This window comes from Siniperca chuatsi, linkage group LG22, assembly GCF_020085105.1.
Source record: "Siniperca chuatsi isolate FFG_IHB_CAS linkage group LG22, ASM2008510v1, whole genome shotgun sequence".
NCBI lineage: Eukaryota > Metazoa > Chordata > Actinopteri > Centrarchiformes > Sinipercidae > Siniperca > Siniperca chuatsi.
In genome coordinates this window covers 8,325,027-8,339,717 of record NC_058063.1, presented here as the reverse complement: position 1 = coordinate 8,339,717, position 14,691 = coordinate 8,325,027, and the positions used below count along the sequence as shown (strand labels likewise).

General features: G+C 39.5%; 1 protein-coding gene and 1 non-coding gene across 6 annotated transcripts; both read right to left on the bottom strand.

Annotated features, from left to right (window-relative positions):
- Positions 1-118: 118 nt before the first annotated feature.
- Positions 119-13,139, bottom strand: naa40 (N-alpha-acetyltransferase 40, NatD catalytic subunit). Of its 5 annotated transcripts, none has more exons than XM_044184513.1 (8): positions 12,989-13,128; positions 7,850-7,945; positions 5,790-5,842; positions 5,474-5,569; positions 4,822-4,980; positions 4,613-4,696; positions 4,209-4,286; positions 119-3,387 (listed from the first exon to the last, which is right to left on the bottom strand). In XM_044184513.1, the coding sequence occupies exons 1-8, from the start codon at positions 12,998-13,000 to the stop codon at positions 3,240-3,242; spliced, it is 726 nt and encodes a 241-aa protein (XP_044040448.1). In that variant the 5' UTR covers positions 13,001-13,128; the 3' UTR covers positions 119-3,239. The 5 variants fall into 5 exon arrangements, with proteins under 5 accessions (XP_044040448.1, XP_044040450.1, XP_044040451.1 ...); XM_044184515.1 differs by having other exon boundaries at positions 7,868-7,945; positions 12,989-13,006; XM_044184516.1 differs by lacking the exon at positions 12,989-13,128 and adding an exon at positions 10,561-10,933 and having other exon boundaries at positions 7,868-7,945.
- Positions 13,140-13,192: 53 nt separating this feature from the next.
- trnal-aag lies at positions 13,193-13,274 on the bottom strand. Its single transcript has one exon. It is a non-coding gene; the product is annotated as a tRNA-Leu (tRNA).
- Between the last annotated feature and the right edge of the window lie 1,417 nt (positions 13,275-14,691).

Here is a 14,691-nt window from a genome sequence, read left to right as displayed (position 1 = left end):
CATAATTTTTATTTGTATCATGCTGTCTTTATTTTTTTCCAGGCAGAAATTGGCTGTTTAGTGCTGTGAAAAGAAAAATTAAAGATCATCATAAATGACAAAAAAACGAAAGGGCATCTCTTGAAAAGTCAAACAACTTTCCTTTATTTGTAACATACAAATAAACACTGACAAGGCATAATGACTTAGTTTTCCCTTTCATTATTGTTTATGGATAGGACTGCAACACTCACTCTCAAACATGGAGCTTTTCTTTTATCATCATGTTTAAAAAAGTGTTTTACATGTAAAAGGCCAAGAAATGAAAATGAAGATGGTTCCACAACAGCTTATATATATATATATATATATATCTCAGTCTTTTCCAAGACCAAGAGAAGGATCTGTGATTTTGTGAGGGTATGTAACCTTTTTTTTTTTTTTTTTAATAAAAGCACTCACTGACTTAAAATAAACTGGTTAAATTTAGGCTCATTTTCAAACTTAAGATATTTTCACAAAAGCATTTTTACTTCCAGTGAGCCTTTTTTCTTTTTTAAAACACAGCCCACCTGTCTGGATTGAATATAACAACTAAGCACTGATCTAGGGTCAGTTCCAACTTTGTGTCATTTATTTTCATGCAATTTCACATTTCCAAGGCATAGGAGTTAAGGAGCTTTTTCTTGCACTGCAACATATCATAAAAACTCAAATCCCCTTGAAAAGCAGTGTTATCACTTTCCTAGTTGACAAGGTTCTTCAACTCAGTTTCTATAAATACTATGGCATGACACACAAACAAAAACTGACTCTAGGTCAGAGCTGCGGCCAATCCAATCCAGCTAACAGCTAACTGACAACATGGCTGGTAAATAAAAACAGATGAGGTTTGATTATGTTTGATTAACCTGAGAGAGAGAGACTGTCAGTCGGTTGATATACTACCACTATGTACAACATCCTCTTTTTATTGTAACCTTTGCAGTACAAAAAATGATTTACTGTACTTTTCAGAAGGTAGTCTAGAACTAAAACAAGCAATATGTTGTTTAACTGTTTTTGTTGTTCGTGATCAAACAAGCATGAGACACCAACACGTCGTCTCCAGGTGCTGATTATTTTTTGTCTCTATCCAGTCTGGAAACAACCCGAAACTTTCACCCCAGGCTCTGGGCTCGGTCATCCAAAAGAGGATTTTTGGTGATAAATAACATTTTGTTCTTGTCTAACAGATTGTTTCAGAATTTAGGTGTTTCAAAGAAAGTGTCTTCACATTTCCATCCCGTTTCACATACTTTGACCAGGCATTAATCTGTATGAAATCTCAAGTTGAGCCTTGATATGACCTGCTTTAAAAAAAAAAAAAAATTCAAAATGTACCAACTGAAGCCCCTTACAGCCACACTAAATAGAGGAATCTTTACATCCACACTAGTGTAAAGTAATGTCTTTTTACTCCTTCAGCCCACAAGTAAAATCTGTACAAGCTGACTACAGTCCTGGAAATAAAGGGTTGTATGGTGGTTTCGAGACGGGGCTTCAAACCCAGCCGACTAGCACTCGAAACTGTCCAAAAATACCACAAAGGTTTTGTAAACAGATATGGAATCAACAAGATCGAAGTGGTTACAGCAGCCTGTCTAGGCTGACTAGTAATGTGGTATCTAAAATCCTAAGTGGAACTCCTACAAGCATCTTGGCGGCAGATGTACAGTACAACTTTACCTAAAACTTACAGTACTGACTTTGTGCCAGGATGCTTTAAGGAACATCAAACCTCAGCATTAACTTTACATTTTCTACATGCACTGATGTTCGTGGGAGATTTGTATAAAATACTAAAGTAATGCTATTAGACCCACGTGATGATTTTAGATACGTGTTGACTATGAGTTTTGTTAAACATTGTTCAATTTTGTCATGCAAACTAATGACAGTGGGCTGGGAAAACAGTTGACGACTTAGGAGAAGAAGAGGATGGGGTGAAAATGGGAGCGAATGATTTCATGAACTAAAGACCTCCTTCAGTGAGCCAGCAAACAGTTCATGACGTGTACCTCTGATAAGGAAAGGCTGGAAGGCTAGGTGTTAAAGCAAGTTGAACATCTGAATGAGCAAGAGGGTCATACTGGGATTATTTTCTGGGTTGGGTGCAGATTTACAGCAACAGAGGATGAGAGATTAGAAGCACTAACTTCACTGGGAGAAAAGAGTGCATAATAAAGAAAAAGGCAACCTTGAACATCTTCTCTCATAAGTCTCAAAATTAAAAGCAGGGGAGACGTCTATATATTTAGCTATCACCTGAACAGAGAAGATGGGGTAGTGCCAGTGGTGTACTGTAATCTTGTAACAGGTGTAAAAAAATGGGACGATGTGGTTCAAAACAGTGCAGTTGCTGCTAGCTGCAGTGCTTTTGTTACAAAAAGAACTTACAAGCTAAATGTGCATTTAACAGGTGATATTACAGTACAGCAGGACTTCTCAGACTGTTTTTCTGGGACCCAAATGTGAGTGAATTCAGCCTAAGCCTGGGACCCTGGTTGAGTGAAACAAGCTAGTAGTCTCAGTGTGAGGTCCCAAAGAAATCAGGGGCTGTATAACAGAAACTGACTAACTCAAAAATCCTATCTCATCTGCTTAGTATATATGGTTTTTTGAGTGAGGGCATGATTTATCACTATTTACTAGTAATCCTATTTTAGACTTGAGAAATCTTCACTTGAGGTAGTAAGTTTCTATAATACAGCCTTAGGCCTGCAACCATTTTTAGGTCCTAAGCCATAGTTTAAGAAGCGCTGCAGAATGAGTCAATACAGTACAACACGTAGGGAGATGAGAGCAGGATGGGATGAGGTTCACTGCAGTGGTAGAGAATGCCAGCAATGACTTAGCTTTTTCTTGACTGGGAACTACTAATTGTCATCATTAACTGGGATAAGAGAATGAAAAAAAAAAAAAAAAGATGGCTTGGACATTGAACCAAGAAGTAGGAAAGAAAAAACAGGAGCTATGTGTGAAAGCTCACACTGCATACTGCTTTTGTAGCAGGAATACACAAAAAACACATAAATCTCAATCCATAACGCGACATCAATATCTGTAGCCAGGTATTCCACCATCGGCTAATTTTTAACGGCACTCTACAGCCGTTCAAACTCAAACGCTTGCAGAGTAGCAGGCAGCTCAAGCTTTCACACACAGCTATGAAAGTTGCTGGCTTTTAACCAATCATAAAAAGGTGGAACTGAAGCGGCTCAGTGGCAACAGCCCCCGCAGTGCCCACCCCCGTGGGTGTGTCCCGCCGAGGCCTCGCCGTGTTTGGTCCGCCGGCTGAGGATTTCGTAAGAGCAGTCGTCGCCGCAGCAACCAGACATGCTTGGCGAAGTCTCATCAATCTCAAACCTAAATATATGAGAGAGAGAGAGAGAGAGAGAGAGAGAGAGAGAGAGAGTTAGTTAACAAGGATGGAGGAGGTTGGAGAAGTTATATGAAATGGGAAGAGTCATTTTTGGACATGTACGTGTGAAAACTCACATGTACGGCTGCATTTATTAGCCTGATTTTAACTTGAACTATTACTCACTCACTTACTACATGTTACTGAAATAAGATTGACTGACTTAATGTTCACATTAAAAAACTGTAGGACAAAAGGTTTCTTAAAAAAGCCCAGTATAATCTAGTATATCATAATATCAAGTCAAAAAGACCAGAAGCTCTAGAGTAGTACTTCCCAGCCTTATCAGCTTGTGACCCCCCTTGATTTGTTTCAATAATTTCTTGAATCATTTCTAAAAAGGCTAATACCTAAAATCATCCAGTAATTTGCAAGAACAAAAGCAAATATTAGAGGAAAGTGTTGTAGAAATTGTTGTGTTGTAGAAATATGTTTTTTCTGCTTACATATCCTGTTAATAATCTCACGACCCTTCAGACTGAACCTGCGACCCCTTGTGGGGATCCCGACCCCCCGGGTTGGTAACCACTGCTCTAGAGGAAAAAAACGGAGCTTCGGACACGTTGCATATCTGTACATCAGATTACGGTCACCCTTGCGTTTGTCCTCTTTTCTTTATGCATAAACAGAAATTTTGAAAGCATGGAGATTCCAGTTTTTCACCTCAGATCAGACAAGACTGACTTAAGCGTTACAAAAATGATTAACATTCCAAGTCTCTTTCTAACATTAAAAAACACGCCGTTTATAGAGCCAGTATACTCACTGTAAAGCTTCTCTGAAGAACTGGTAAGCCCCGTGGTTGTGTTTGAAAACTGTCAACATCACTTTCTTCATCTGTGTACTGGACAGAAAGAGCAAGAGAGCAGAAAACAAACATATTTACTTAAGTTTCGCATGACTGAAAGAAGTCACAGACCTATTTGCCTTAAAAAGGTGCCCTGAGGAGTTGTCTCGTAAACTAAAGTTGTGTTTACATTCAGTGTTTCTCACCAAAACACACTGTGTGCATCCTTGCGGTCTAACAAACGTTGAATGGCACTTCCTTCGTCACAAAAACATTTGCAAAGTCGACAATAAAAAAAAAAAAAAAAAAAAATAGAATAACGCTAACCTTATTCTTTAAAGAACGTTGTGATAAAACTCCATGATGGCAGTTGTAGATTTTACCTGTTAGCGATGAGTTGTAGTATCTGGATGAGGAACTTGCCGAGTCCTTTCCTCCGCACTCTGCTCTCTAGCTGCACCTCATAGCTGGAGAATCAAGACAACAAGTTAGACTGGAGTGGGCATATTGCAAAAAAAAGTTTAGTAACAAGTGAAATGCATCGTTTCTCAAGCAGTTAAAATAAAAAGCTACTTGTGGATCGGTGCCTTACCAATATAAAACCTCCTCCCCACACTCCACGTCGAATCGGAAGTGAGAGAAGGCCACGGGGGCGGAGTCGCCGTCGCGGGCCAGTAGGTACCACGCCCTCTCGTCGTTCATCTCCTCCCTCTTTTCCCTCTCCTTCCAGCCCCACTCGCTCTGCTCATACCTGCAGCACGGTAAAAAGGAAAACGGGTCGACTCAAACGTGACCCGACATGCTAATTTTACCCTCGCATTTCTCCCCACCATCAGGCTGCTCTGGCAGTGCCACTCAGAAAGCACACGTTTTCTAACTGGAACAAATTTTGTTTCCACTGACTGGGTGCCATTTGCTAAATTGAACTCTACTCAAATTCTGGCAAAGTGAGAGAAGATAAAGTGTAGCAATTTCTCTGCCTCTATCTCAAATCTGTCTGCATTTCCTCTGCTCTCGTCTCCGCAGACTCTCCAGTGTGTACGGTCCAAATCATACTCTGATCCACATCTTACTCTGTAGCCGTCTGATGTCCCTCTCCAATTCTCCTGCACGCAAAATAATTTCTGGCTCGTCAGCACTTCTTCCCAGCTGTAATCTACCATTCAGATCTATGCGAGCCTGTCCATTCATCACTCCTGAACTACACCTTTAACTACAAGAACAGGACGGAACAGACTTCTTACAGTGTCTGCATGTTGGCTCTGGTGAGTTCGAAGGCCCACTCCACAGACAGCGGGTTGAGGGAGGTCACTCTCTTACACTCGATCTGCAGGTTCAGCCTGGACGGGAAGACAAGTAAACAGGCTCAATGACATCAAGAATGTGTGTGTGTACATGAATCTGTGTCTACACTGTAGTAAAGTGAGAGAAAGACTAAAAGAAGAACAGATATAAATACCACCAGCACACCAACTCTCTCCTCCATGTAGAAAATGAAACAAGTATGTATTTCATGAAATACTGAATAAGTCCTTTGTAGGCGTACAAAGCAATGCGTACCCATTTCTGTCGTACTTTTTGAAGGCTGGGAAGGCAGCCAGTGGGTCATCAAGCTGTGGGAAGAAGGGGCAAATTTAGCTTAAGAGACTTTCAAAAACACAAAAGTATCAAGTCTTTTCCCCTTCCATGCCCGAGTCTTATTACACTGCCCCCCATTGAAACGCTGCTATTTTAGTTTTGGGAGCAATTTATTGTACACATATTTCAAAAGATACTGAGGCGGTGGCTTTAATTTTGCCTCTACTTTGATTTACAATGTCTTAACGAATTTTTAAAAAGGATCAATTCTGTCTAGCTGAAATAATTTGTTGATTATTTGATTGACAGAAATCGCCAACTCTTCATAATCGATTAAACATTGGAGACATTTTCCAAGCCAAAATGCCAAATACTTCTCAAATGTAAGGACTAGCCGTTTTTCTTCGTCTTACATGATAGTAAACTAAATATCTCTGGGTTTTGAACTGTGGGTTGGACAAAACAAGATATTTGAAGACGTCACCATGGGCTCTGGGAAATCTAAGTGGGCATTTTATCAGTAAAATTATAGGCAGATTAATCGCTAATGAAAATGATCGTCAGTTGCACCCCTAAAAATCTAACTCTTCTTTTACTTGTGAATGCAGTAAATCGACCCAAAATAGACAGTAACAGAGACTGCACTTCTAACCTAAGCATTCCTCAGGCTGAACTACAGGCTCTGGATCCTAAATAGGCCAAATGGGGCCCATACAGGCAGGAAAATTACAGGGCTATTAGTGTTACAGCCCCATTAGCCACTCATAAGCGCCCACATCTTTTCATCGGCCTTGAAAGTATAGAGAATTTCAAATTAAGAATACCCCTCTTCTTGCATAGATTATGAGACATTGGGCCCCTGGGCACAGACATGTGAACTATGCAGCTGTATTACGGGAAATCTAATACAAATAAATATCAGTTCAGACTTGGTGTCAGAAAATTCACTATATTCATGGATCAGAATAAAAAACAAAATCAGGACATTCCTACTTTTGAATGAGCCATTTGACTTTTGATAAACGGTTATAACAAATCAATTCAAACACAAGCTCTTGTTTCGGGGCCCTCTGACCCCTTGGGCCCCTGGGCCTGTGCCCGGTAGGCTTGTTCAGTAATCCAGCCATACCTCTCCTCCATTTTAAGAATTTACCAGGATCTGGTTAAAATGTTTTTTTTCTTAAAGCAGTGAATACACTATTTATTCATTTGAAACAATAGTCTAAGTCAAGATTCATTACTGTTGGCAAGAGCATAAACAAAAATAAATGTTACTAGGGGAGAATTTCTTGCATTCCTTCTCTGTTGGCACATCAACAGTGGAAAGGGGGCGGGAGAGAGAACAGCATGCAACACAGAGTGCCCCATTTTGGGACAAAGTGACACAGAAAAGTAATAAGTGCAGGCAGGCCTGTTCAGAGCTTGCTGAGGAAGCGGCTACAGCCCAGCTCGAGGCAAGTGTGTAAGCTTTGTTCTCCTCTAGGCTTACTACTAAAGGTTTACTAATTGCTAGTCTAGCCCACCTCCAAGCTACAGGAGCTATCTGCTGTGTGTTCTACTCCATTTAATAATGCTTATTAATTATGCAAAAAGAAACATATGGCACTGCATTTGGCTTTTCCTGTCTAGGAATATCAATTACGGGTGCAATTAGGACAAGGAGGGCAATAGTCTATTACTGTAACTTATATGATAAAAATCACAGCTCACAATGGAGGTTCTAAGTGCCGTGCTCAATGCAATATGAATCCACTGGAAAGCCTGAAACAGCATGTAAAAAGGGCCAAGTGGTGGCTGCTTTCAAGTGAAGCACTCAAAAGTGCATTTATTTTTAACACGGCATGCCATTAGCAATTGTCAGTACTACAATACTGCAAATGTCGCGCTTGTTTTGCAGTCAGCAAGCAGCTAACACCTCAACCTCTGTTTTTAACAAGATGATTCCAATTCCTTAAATAATTTCAACTCCATCTCCCCTCCACGTGGACCACTTCCAAGGCTGACGACAGCTACCACACTGGTTAATCTGCAACCAAAATGACCTTATTGGCTGCGTCCACCTTGGCACAGACGGCATCCATAGCCGCCCTCTCCTCCAGACGCCGGGCTTTCTTCTCCTTTGCTCTGTTGGACTTCCTCTGGACACAAGAAATAAGGAAGGGATGAATGAAGGAATGTGTTGAGATGGTAGTAGACATGCAGAAGAGAAAAGCAGGGACACGGGAACAGATGAGACGGACAACGTGGAAGAGAGGAGAATTGAAAGGAGACATGACACATGATAACAAGGGGTAAAGAGGGAAAGGAAAAGAGGGAAAGATATTTGACATAAGTCAGAAAACAAAGAACTGTAATAATCTATTCATTTCATTTATTGAGAATCTCTTGCATTTTTTGTCACTTAGTCAATCCCCTTCTCTATTTCATATGATCAATTATACATTTAAACTGATCCTTTTCATCTAGATATCCACTATGGGGCTGTAAGTGTAATTTAGTGTATGCTGGCTCTGGTTCGATATGATACCATTCTTCTTTGTGTCTTTAACTAAAATCGACCAAAGACATGTGTAGTCTCTTGCTGTAACATGAAGAGGAATTGCAGCATTTTGGTACAAAAGCATAAGAAGAGCTAGCTTGTCAGATAACAACACATCATCATTAAGCCTGGTGGTAGAGATCAAAGAGCCCAAGTAACCCAGGCAGGCTCCACAGACACAGGACCAGGTTATAACCAGAGTACTACTGTGCTTTTGAGCAACACACAAAAATGTCAAATGTATTTATTAGCTATTCAGCTTTTGTTATTAGTTCATTCAGTAAGCGTGATTAGTTCATTCAGTAAGCGTGATTAAAAAAGAAGGATTGTCACCCTTTTGTTAATACCATTTATGTACTGTATAAACCTTGTTAGAAGCATAACTTGGATTTAGCAGCTTTGGTTTTTTTATTCACCTATGTACTTGCTGACCTCTAAATTTAAATTACCAGTAATATTCTGTGTTTCTCTGTGTGTGTGTAGACCTCATTTGCAGCGGCATTTTATCACACACACATCAACATAGCAACACAGACTTAATGACCCAAGAACAGAACAAACATCAAACAGAGACAACAAATCGAGGTCAGTCATGCAAACTATCTCATTACTATAATAAACATGATAAACCTGTCATAACAATAGCAAGTTTAAAAAAAAAAAAAAAAAAAAAGCCTTCATATTCATATCAGTAGCTACTATGACCAATGCTGTGTAAAACAGCGGAGTGTTTATATCACTGATGTTGTATATTGCTCTCGGTGTGGGACTATAGTATTGAAAAAAATAGCAGCACGCACAACTCCAAATCTTACATACTCGTCGTAGCAAAGATCAAAAACAAACAAATCCTCCGCACTCACAGATAAGTACTCTTCTTGTTTATTGTGGGCAAAAAACGAACGTGTTTCAGCTATAGACCATCATCAGCATGATCTACGCAGTGAAAATTTTCCCTGACTATAGTATTGGAAAAATTCCCTGATACTGACTCTCTAATTTAGCCTGCTCTTGGCTTGATGTCCAATGCTAGTATCAGCAATGGTGCAGCCATAATTCACACAAATTACTCTGACTGCATGTATGCCTTGCAACAGAGAGAACACACACTTCAACAGCTATTTCAAATGTGCTTTGCACACTACCATAAATAGTGATTATTAGCTGTCTTTAATTATTGACACCTGTAATTTATAGAGAAAATTAACTCCTGCACAGCAGTACTAAAAGGATTAGTCATTCAACCCCAAATAATCTGCCACCATTTTATATAACACTTGAAAAATTAAAATACCCATCCCCATGTATTTACAACATGCTAATCAAGTTTTCAGTGACATGTTTATAGTGGAGAAATGGTGCATTTATGCTTCGTGGACAAACAATGGCAATGGACAAACAAGTAGGAATTAGCTCAATTATTTCATTAGATTAGACCTGAACAGAAGAGGTAACAATTATGGGAAGGACTGCACTGAATTGCCAACTTTAGCTCAGCCTATTAACTTTGTACCAAGCACAGAGAGGCTGCAGACTGAGCTGGGACTGTGGAAACACGTGGATTGGTTTATCTGGAGTGAAAGTGGAGGATAAACTTAAGTCTGCTTACAGAGACTAGCTAAAGTTATGGATACTAACTCTACAGCATGAGTGCAGGCCTGGCTGGTGCGGAGAAGTACATTAACGTTATTGTCAAATTTATTAACACCAGGTGGCTACAGACATCACACTGTTTTTTTTGGTCAAATGAACACACACACACACACACACACACACACACACACACACACACACACACACGTAGTTAGCAGTACCAGCTAGCAAAGCACTCGTCATTAATATGGCATTCCTAAGTGGCTACCACAGCTAGCACGCTAACAATGGCACAACACACATCAGGAGAAGTTAACTGTGTACAGAGGCAAGGACAATGCAGTAATACTGCTGAATAAAGCTGTGTGTAAGCTTGGGCTAACGTTATAATGCTATCGAAGCTATCTGGAGCCAGCTAAACGGCTAACGAAGCCAAATAAGCCTCGGTGCCAACCAACACCTTTAACTACATCAATCCACCATGGTCTCTCTTCCTTCCCTTCCTCCCCCCTTCCTTCTTTCTTTCTCTCCTCTCACCATCACGCATTTACGAGCCCAAAACATCCACCTTTCATTGTATCACCTCGCACCGACACATAAAGCAAAACACATACAACTCACCCCCATTTTGCAGCTGTGTCTTATCGATCCCCCTGGAGAAACACACCTCTATTGTCCTGTGCTTTACTGTTGCTGAGTTATTAGTATCGTGACTACAGAGAGAAGGGGGCCAGATTAATATGACAACGATAGATAGTGTGCTAACGATGCTAGCTGGCTATAGCACCAACCGATGGCGGTGAGAGAAGCAGCGGTTAGGCAAAAATTTGATAAAAACGTCAATGAAAATTTAGCTGTTTTTTCCTCTTTAAATCGGATTGGCGCCAAGAGTGAGAGGCTGAATTTATTACAGGTCCCTTCCTTGCCCTTTCTTTCCTCTCGTCTCCGTCGTCTAACTATGCTGCATTCACGTGCTCTTTACGAGCTCCGACTTCTGAGGCCCTAGCGAGTCTCAAACGGACTTTCAAGAATTTTGCTGAACATCTACTCCAAAACTTTGGGGAAAGACTGCCCATAACCTTTCTGTACATCTGTTTGTGTATTTTTTGATAAATATGCATCTTGTTTATTTTACGTTCAACATTTTTGTAATGTTTTTATGTACCTAATGTATCTGTTTTATGACGCAAAGTCAAAGTTGCGTTTCCTAAATGTTGCTCAGAGCATTGGTATTCAGGAGGTATTCAGATCCTTTGCTTAAATAAAATTAGCAGTACCACAATATATTAATACTGCATTGCAAGTAAAAGTCCTGCACTGAAAACGTTACTTAGTAAAAGAAAGTAAGGATTATCAGCAAAATGTACTTAAGGTATCAAGAGTGAAAGTACTCACTATGCAGCAGAATGACTCCCTGTGAGAGTTATATTATTATATATTATTTTTTTGGATTATTGTTAGTGGTGCATTCATGTGTAAGAGGCATTTTAGTGTTGAGTTGGAGATCATTTTAACACAGCTTTGGGTGGTTTATCCTATAATAATGTTCCATATATATCTGCAAAGTAAAGTGAAAGTTTAAAGCAGCAGAAAATGAAAATTAATGAAAGGCTGTATTGATAACATTTAAAAAAAAATATGACTGTGAATTAATCATTTTGAAAATTTTGACGGGTCCAAAATGAATGTTTTGTTTATCTCTGTGTGAGATGTCTGATGTTTGGTTCCTGCTTCTAACAAGACTTGTGAGCCAATAGTATAACGACGTTGGTATCACGTGGTATAGTTGCCAGTTAATGTGGAAAAAACGGACACTGACGTTAGCACATATTAGCTGTCTTAGCTTAATCGCCCAAACAACAATAACCCATACAATTACAGTTCTGCATATTTAAACATAATAAATAACAACTACCGACCGGCATAGTCCTTAAAACCTTAACTAATGTGTTGTCACCGGTTGTCAAAATTATAAAAATAGCTTCAATCCCTGAGTAGCTACGTTAGCATCACGGTGACGGTTGCATCCAGTTACCTAACGTTATAGTTCCCTCAAACACTGTAACGTTATAACGAAGATGTATGTCAGAGGGGGTTTAGAAGTGGGCCAGGGTCCGACATAACCGATGGCCCGGGGCCTGTACAAGTTTATGCAGGGCAAGTTGATCCGCTTATGAAAAGATGGTCGCTCTCCTTTAAGACCAGAGTGGACGTGGGATCCCAATATATTACCAATGTGTCATGTCGAAGGTAAATTAAAGTTCAGAACTATTGTAAATCTGCTCATTATAGTGTTTAGACCCAAAACGGGACTGTTTTTGAGGGTGTCACCTCATAGCAGTCTAATGTTAGCCCTATTATGAGACACTTTGCTGAGGGACCTGTGGCTAGCTAGCCATGTAGCCAGCTACGGTACTCACGTTAATATAAAATGTATGTAAATGTGAATATTTACCTAATGTCTTATAGTGTAAGGATGACTGAAATGTCATTTTACGGTAAGTGTTGCATTATAGGACCCCTATAATTATTAAATGATGGGGGGGAAAGGGTTACCTAAAGCTAGCTAGCCATATCCTAAGATTACCATAGATAATGTTACATGAAACACCACCGCACAAAGTAACCTAAATATGTATATGTTGCAAAATGAATTCATTACTCTATTACAAAAGATTCATCACTTGATATGTCTCACTCCACTCGACCATGAAATATGCAGGTTGTGCAATGAACTGGCAACCGCTGGAATGGGGGGGGGGGGGTGCGTCATCTAGTGGCTGGATGTTATCAATGTTAACAATAGCGTCTTTAAAATAATCAAGTACAAGTACCTCAAAATTGTACTTACAATAGACTGTAGCCTACGGTGAGTAATGCACTTGAGTAAATGTGCTTATATTCCACCGATAGCACAGAGTATTAAACAATACAGCCCTGAAAACAGAAAAACTATATTTTTCACCAAGTAAATACATTCCAAATCATAAAATGCATCACTAAACGTTACCATTAATTGTAGGCATCGCTCTATAAACGAACTACTTACCTTACAGTTCATGTTGAAAAGAATGTCCTTGGTTTGTGTGACTTCGAGAACTGGTATGTTGGCCTATCAGCACAACCATGCCAATTCCTGCAACAGCGTTTCCATGCTGTTTAAACAATATACGGATCATCAGTCCACCGACATGTCGACTACTATATATTGGAAATTGTAGAGAGACAATGTTTCATTAACAGAAAAGGTTTCTGGCAGCGGTGGGATTCGAACCCACGCCCCCGAAGAGACTGGAGCCTTAATCCAGCGCCTTAGACCGCTCGGCCACGCTACCACGTGGATGTGAATTCTTTATACCACATATCTGTTCGTCAATATTCCGACAGTATTTGAAAGCACCACTACTTTAGCGCGAATATGGTTTCCTTGTTTGGAAAGTGACGCCAGACCCTCAGAGGGCTGGACAGGGTGAAGAAGCACGTCACACTTCACGTTGTTGGAGTTAACAGTCATGTCCATTTTATGATATGAACCCATCATAATAACCAACAGAAATGCAGTGGTGGAATGTAACTAAGTACATTTATTCCAGTATTGTGCTTAAGTACAATTTTGAGGTACTTGTACTTTACTTGAGTAATGAGTAGTCCATGTTATGCTACTTTATACATCTACTCCACTACATTTATTTTGACAGATTTAGTTACTAGTTACTTTGCACTTTGTTACTTTGATTCCAATTATTAATACAAAATACAATCACTTAAGGAAGTATTTAGTAGGATTATGGATTAAGCTACCCAGCTGTATACACAGTCAGTCAAATTAGCCCCACCTTTACTAGCTGCAACATTAGTGACGCTTACACATTAATGCATCAATAATTATAATCCAGTAATATAATATTACGAAATGGGCCATTCTGTATAATGAGTAGCCTATTTTTACTTTTGGTACTTTAAATATATTTTGATCCTAATACTTATGTACTTTTACTTAAGTAAAATTTTGAATGCAGGACTTTTACTTGCAACAGAGTATGTCTACACCGTGGTATTGCAACTTTTACTTAAGTAAAAGATCTGAGTACTTCTTCCACCTCTGCAGAAATGCAGGGATTTGGGAGCAACATATCATATGTAGGCTAACACAATTACAATAATTTGATTACAAGCCCAGTGAGCATTTGGAACCCATTACACCCCGCTCGCGGTCAGATATTTATTACATTTCGCTATAATCTCTATAATCTTATTTCAATATAATTTCTCTCAGATGTGTGATGATTGTACAATTGGCATTTACTGTATGTCATGTATATGTGTGTTGCATAGACGTCCATATATGTCTGCAAGTACTGATTTGTGTTGTTGCTGCTCTTCTGCACAAGGTTTGTGCAAACTATTAGATATGGATACAGTGTGTATGACCGTGTGCAGCAGACCAAAAGGACATATTCTACTGAACCATTTCATTTTGTAATTACAAAACAATACACACTTTATCTGGTGTAATTTCTACGCTGTTTGTGGATGTGTTTTTTTATGACCCATTCCTCTTGTTCTCAGTAAAAAGCAATAAGTTCAAATTGAATAAAGACACCACACTAATACATCATTTACATGTAACTTCTGCCTCCCTAAGCTCCTGCTGTATATGCTGGAAAACAGAGCATCACTACCTGAATAGATAAAGGCATCAAGTGGCACTTTAAGTTGGTCCACTTAAACTAAATTAGAAACAGACTCTGC

Coding starts and splice junctions, on each gene's coding strand:
- naa40 (XM_044184513.1), bottom strand. Junction 5,843..7,849: donor AGGTGGACGCAGCCAATAAG/GTCATTTTGGTT, acceptor TTCTTCCCACAG/CTTGATGACCCACTGGCTGC. Junction 4,697..4,821: donor GGGGAGGAGGTTTTATATTG/GTAAGGCACCGA, acceptor TTGATTCTCCAG/CTATGAGGTGCAGCTAGAGA.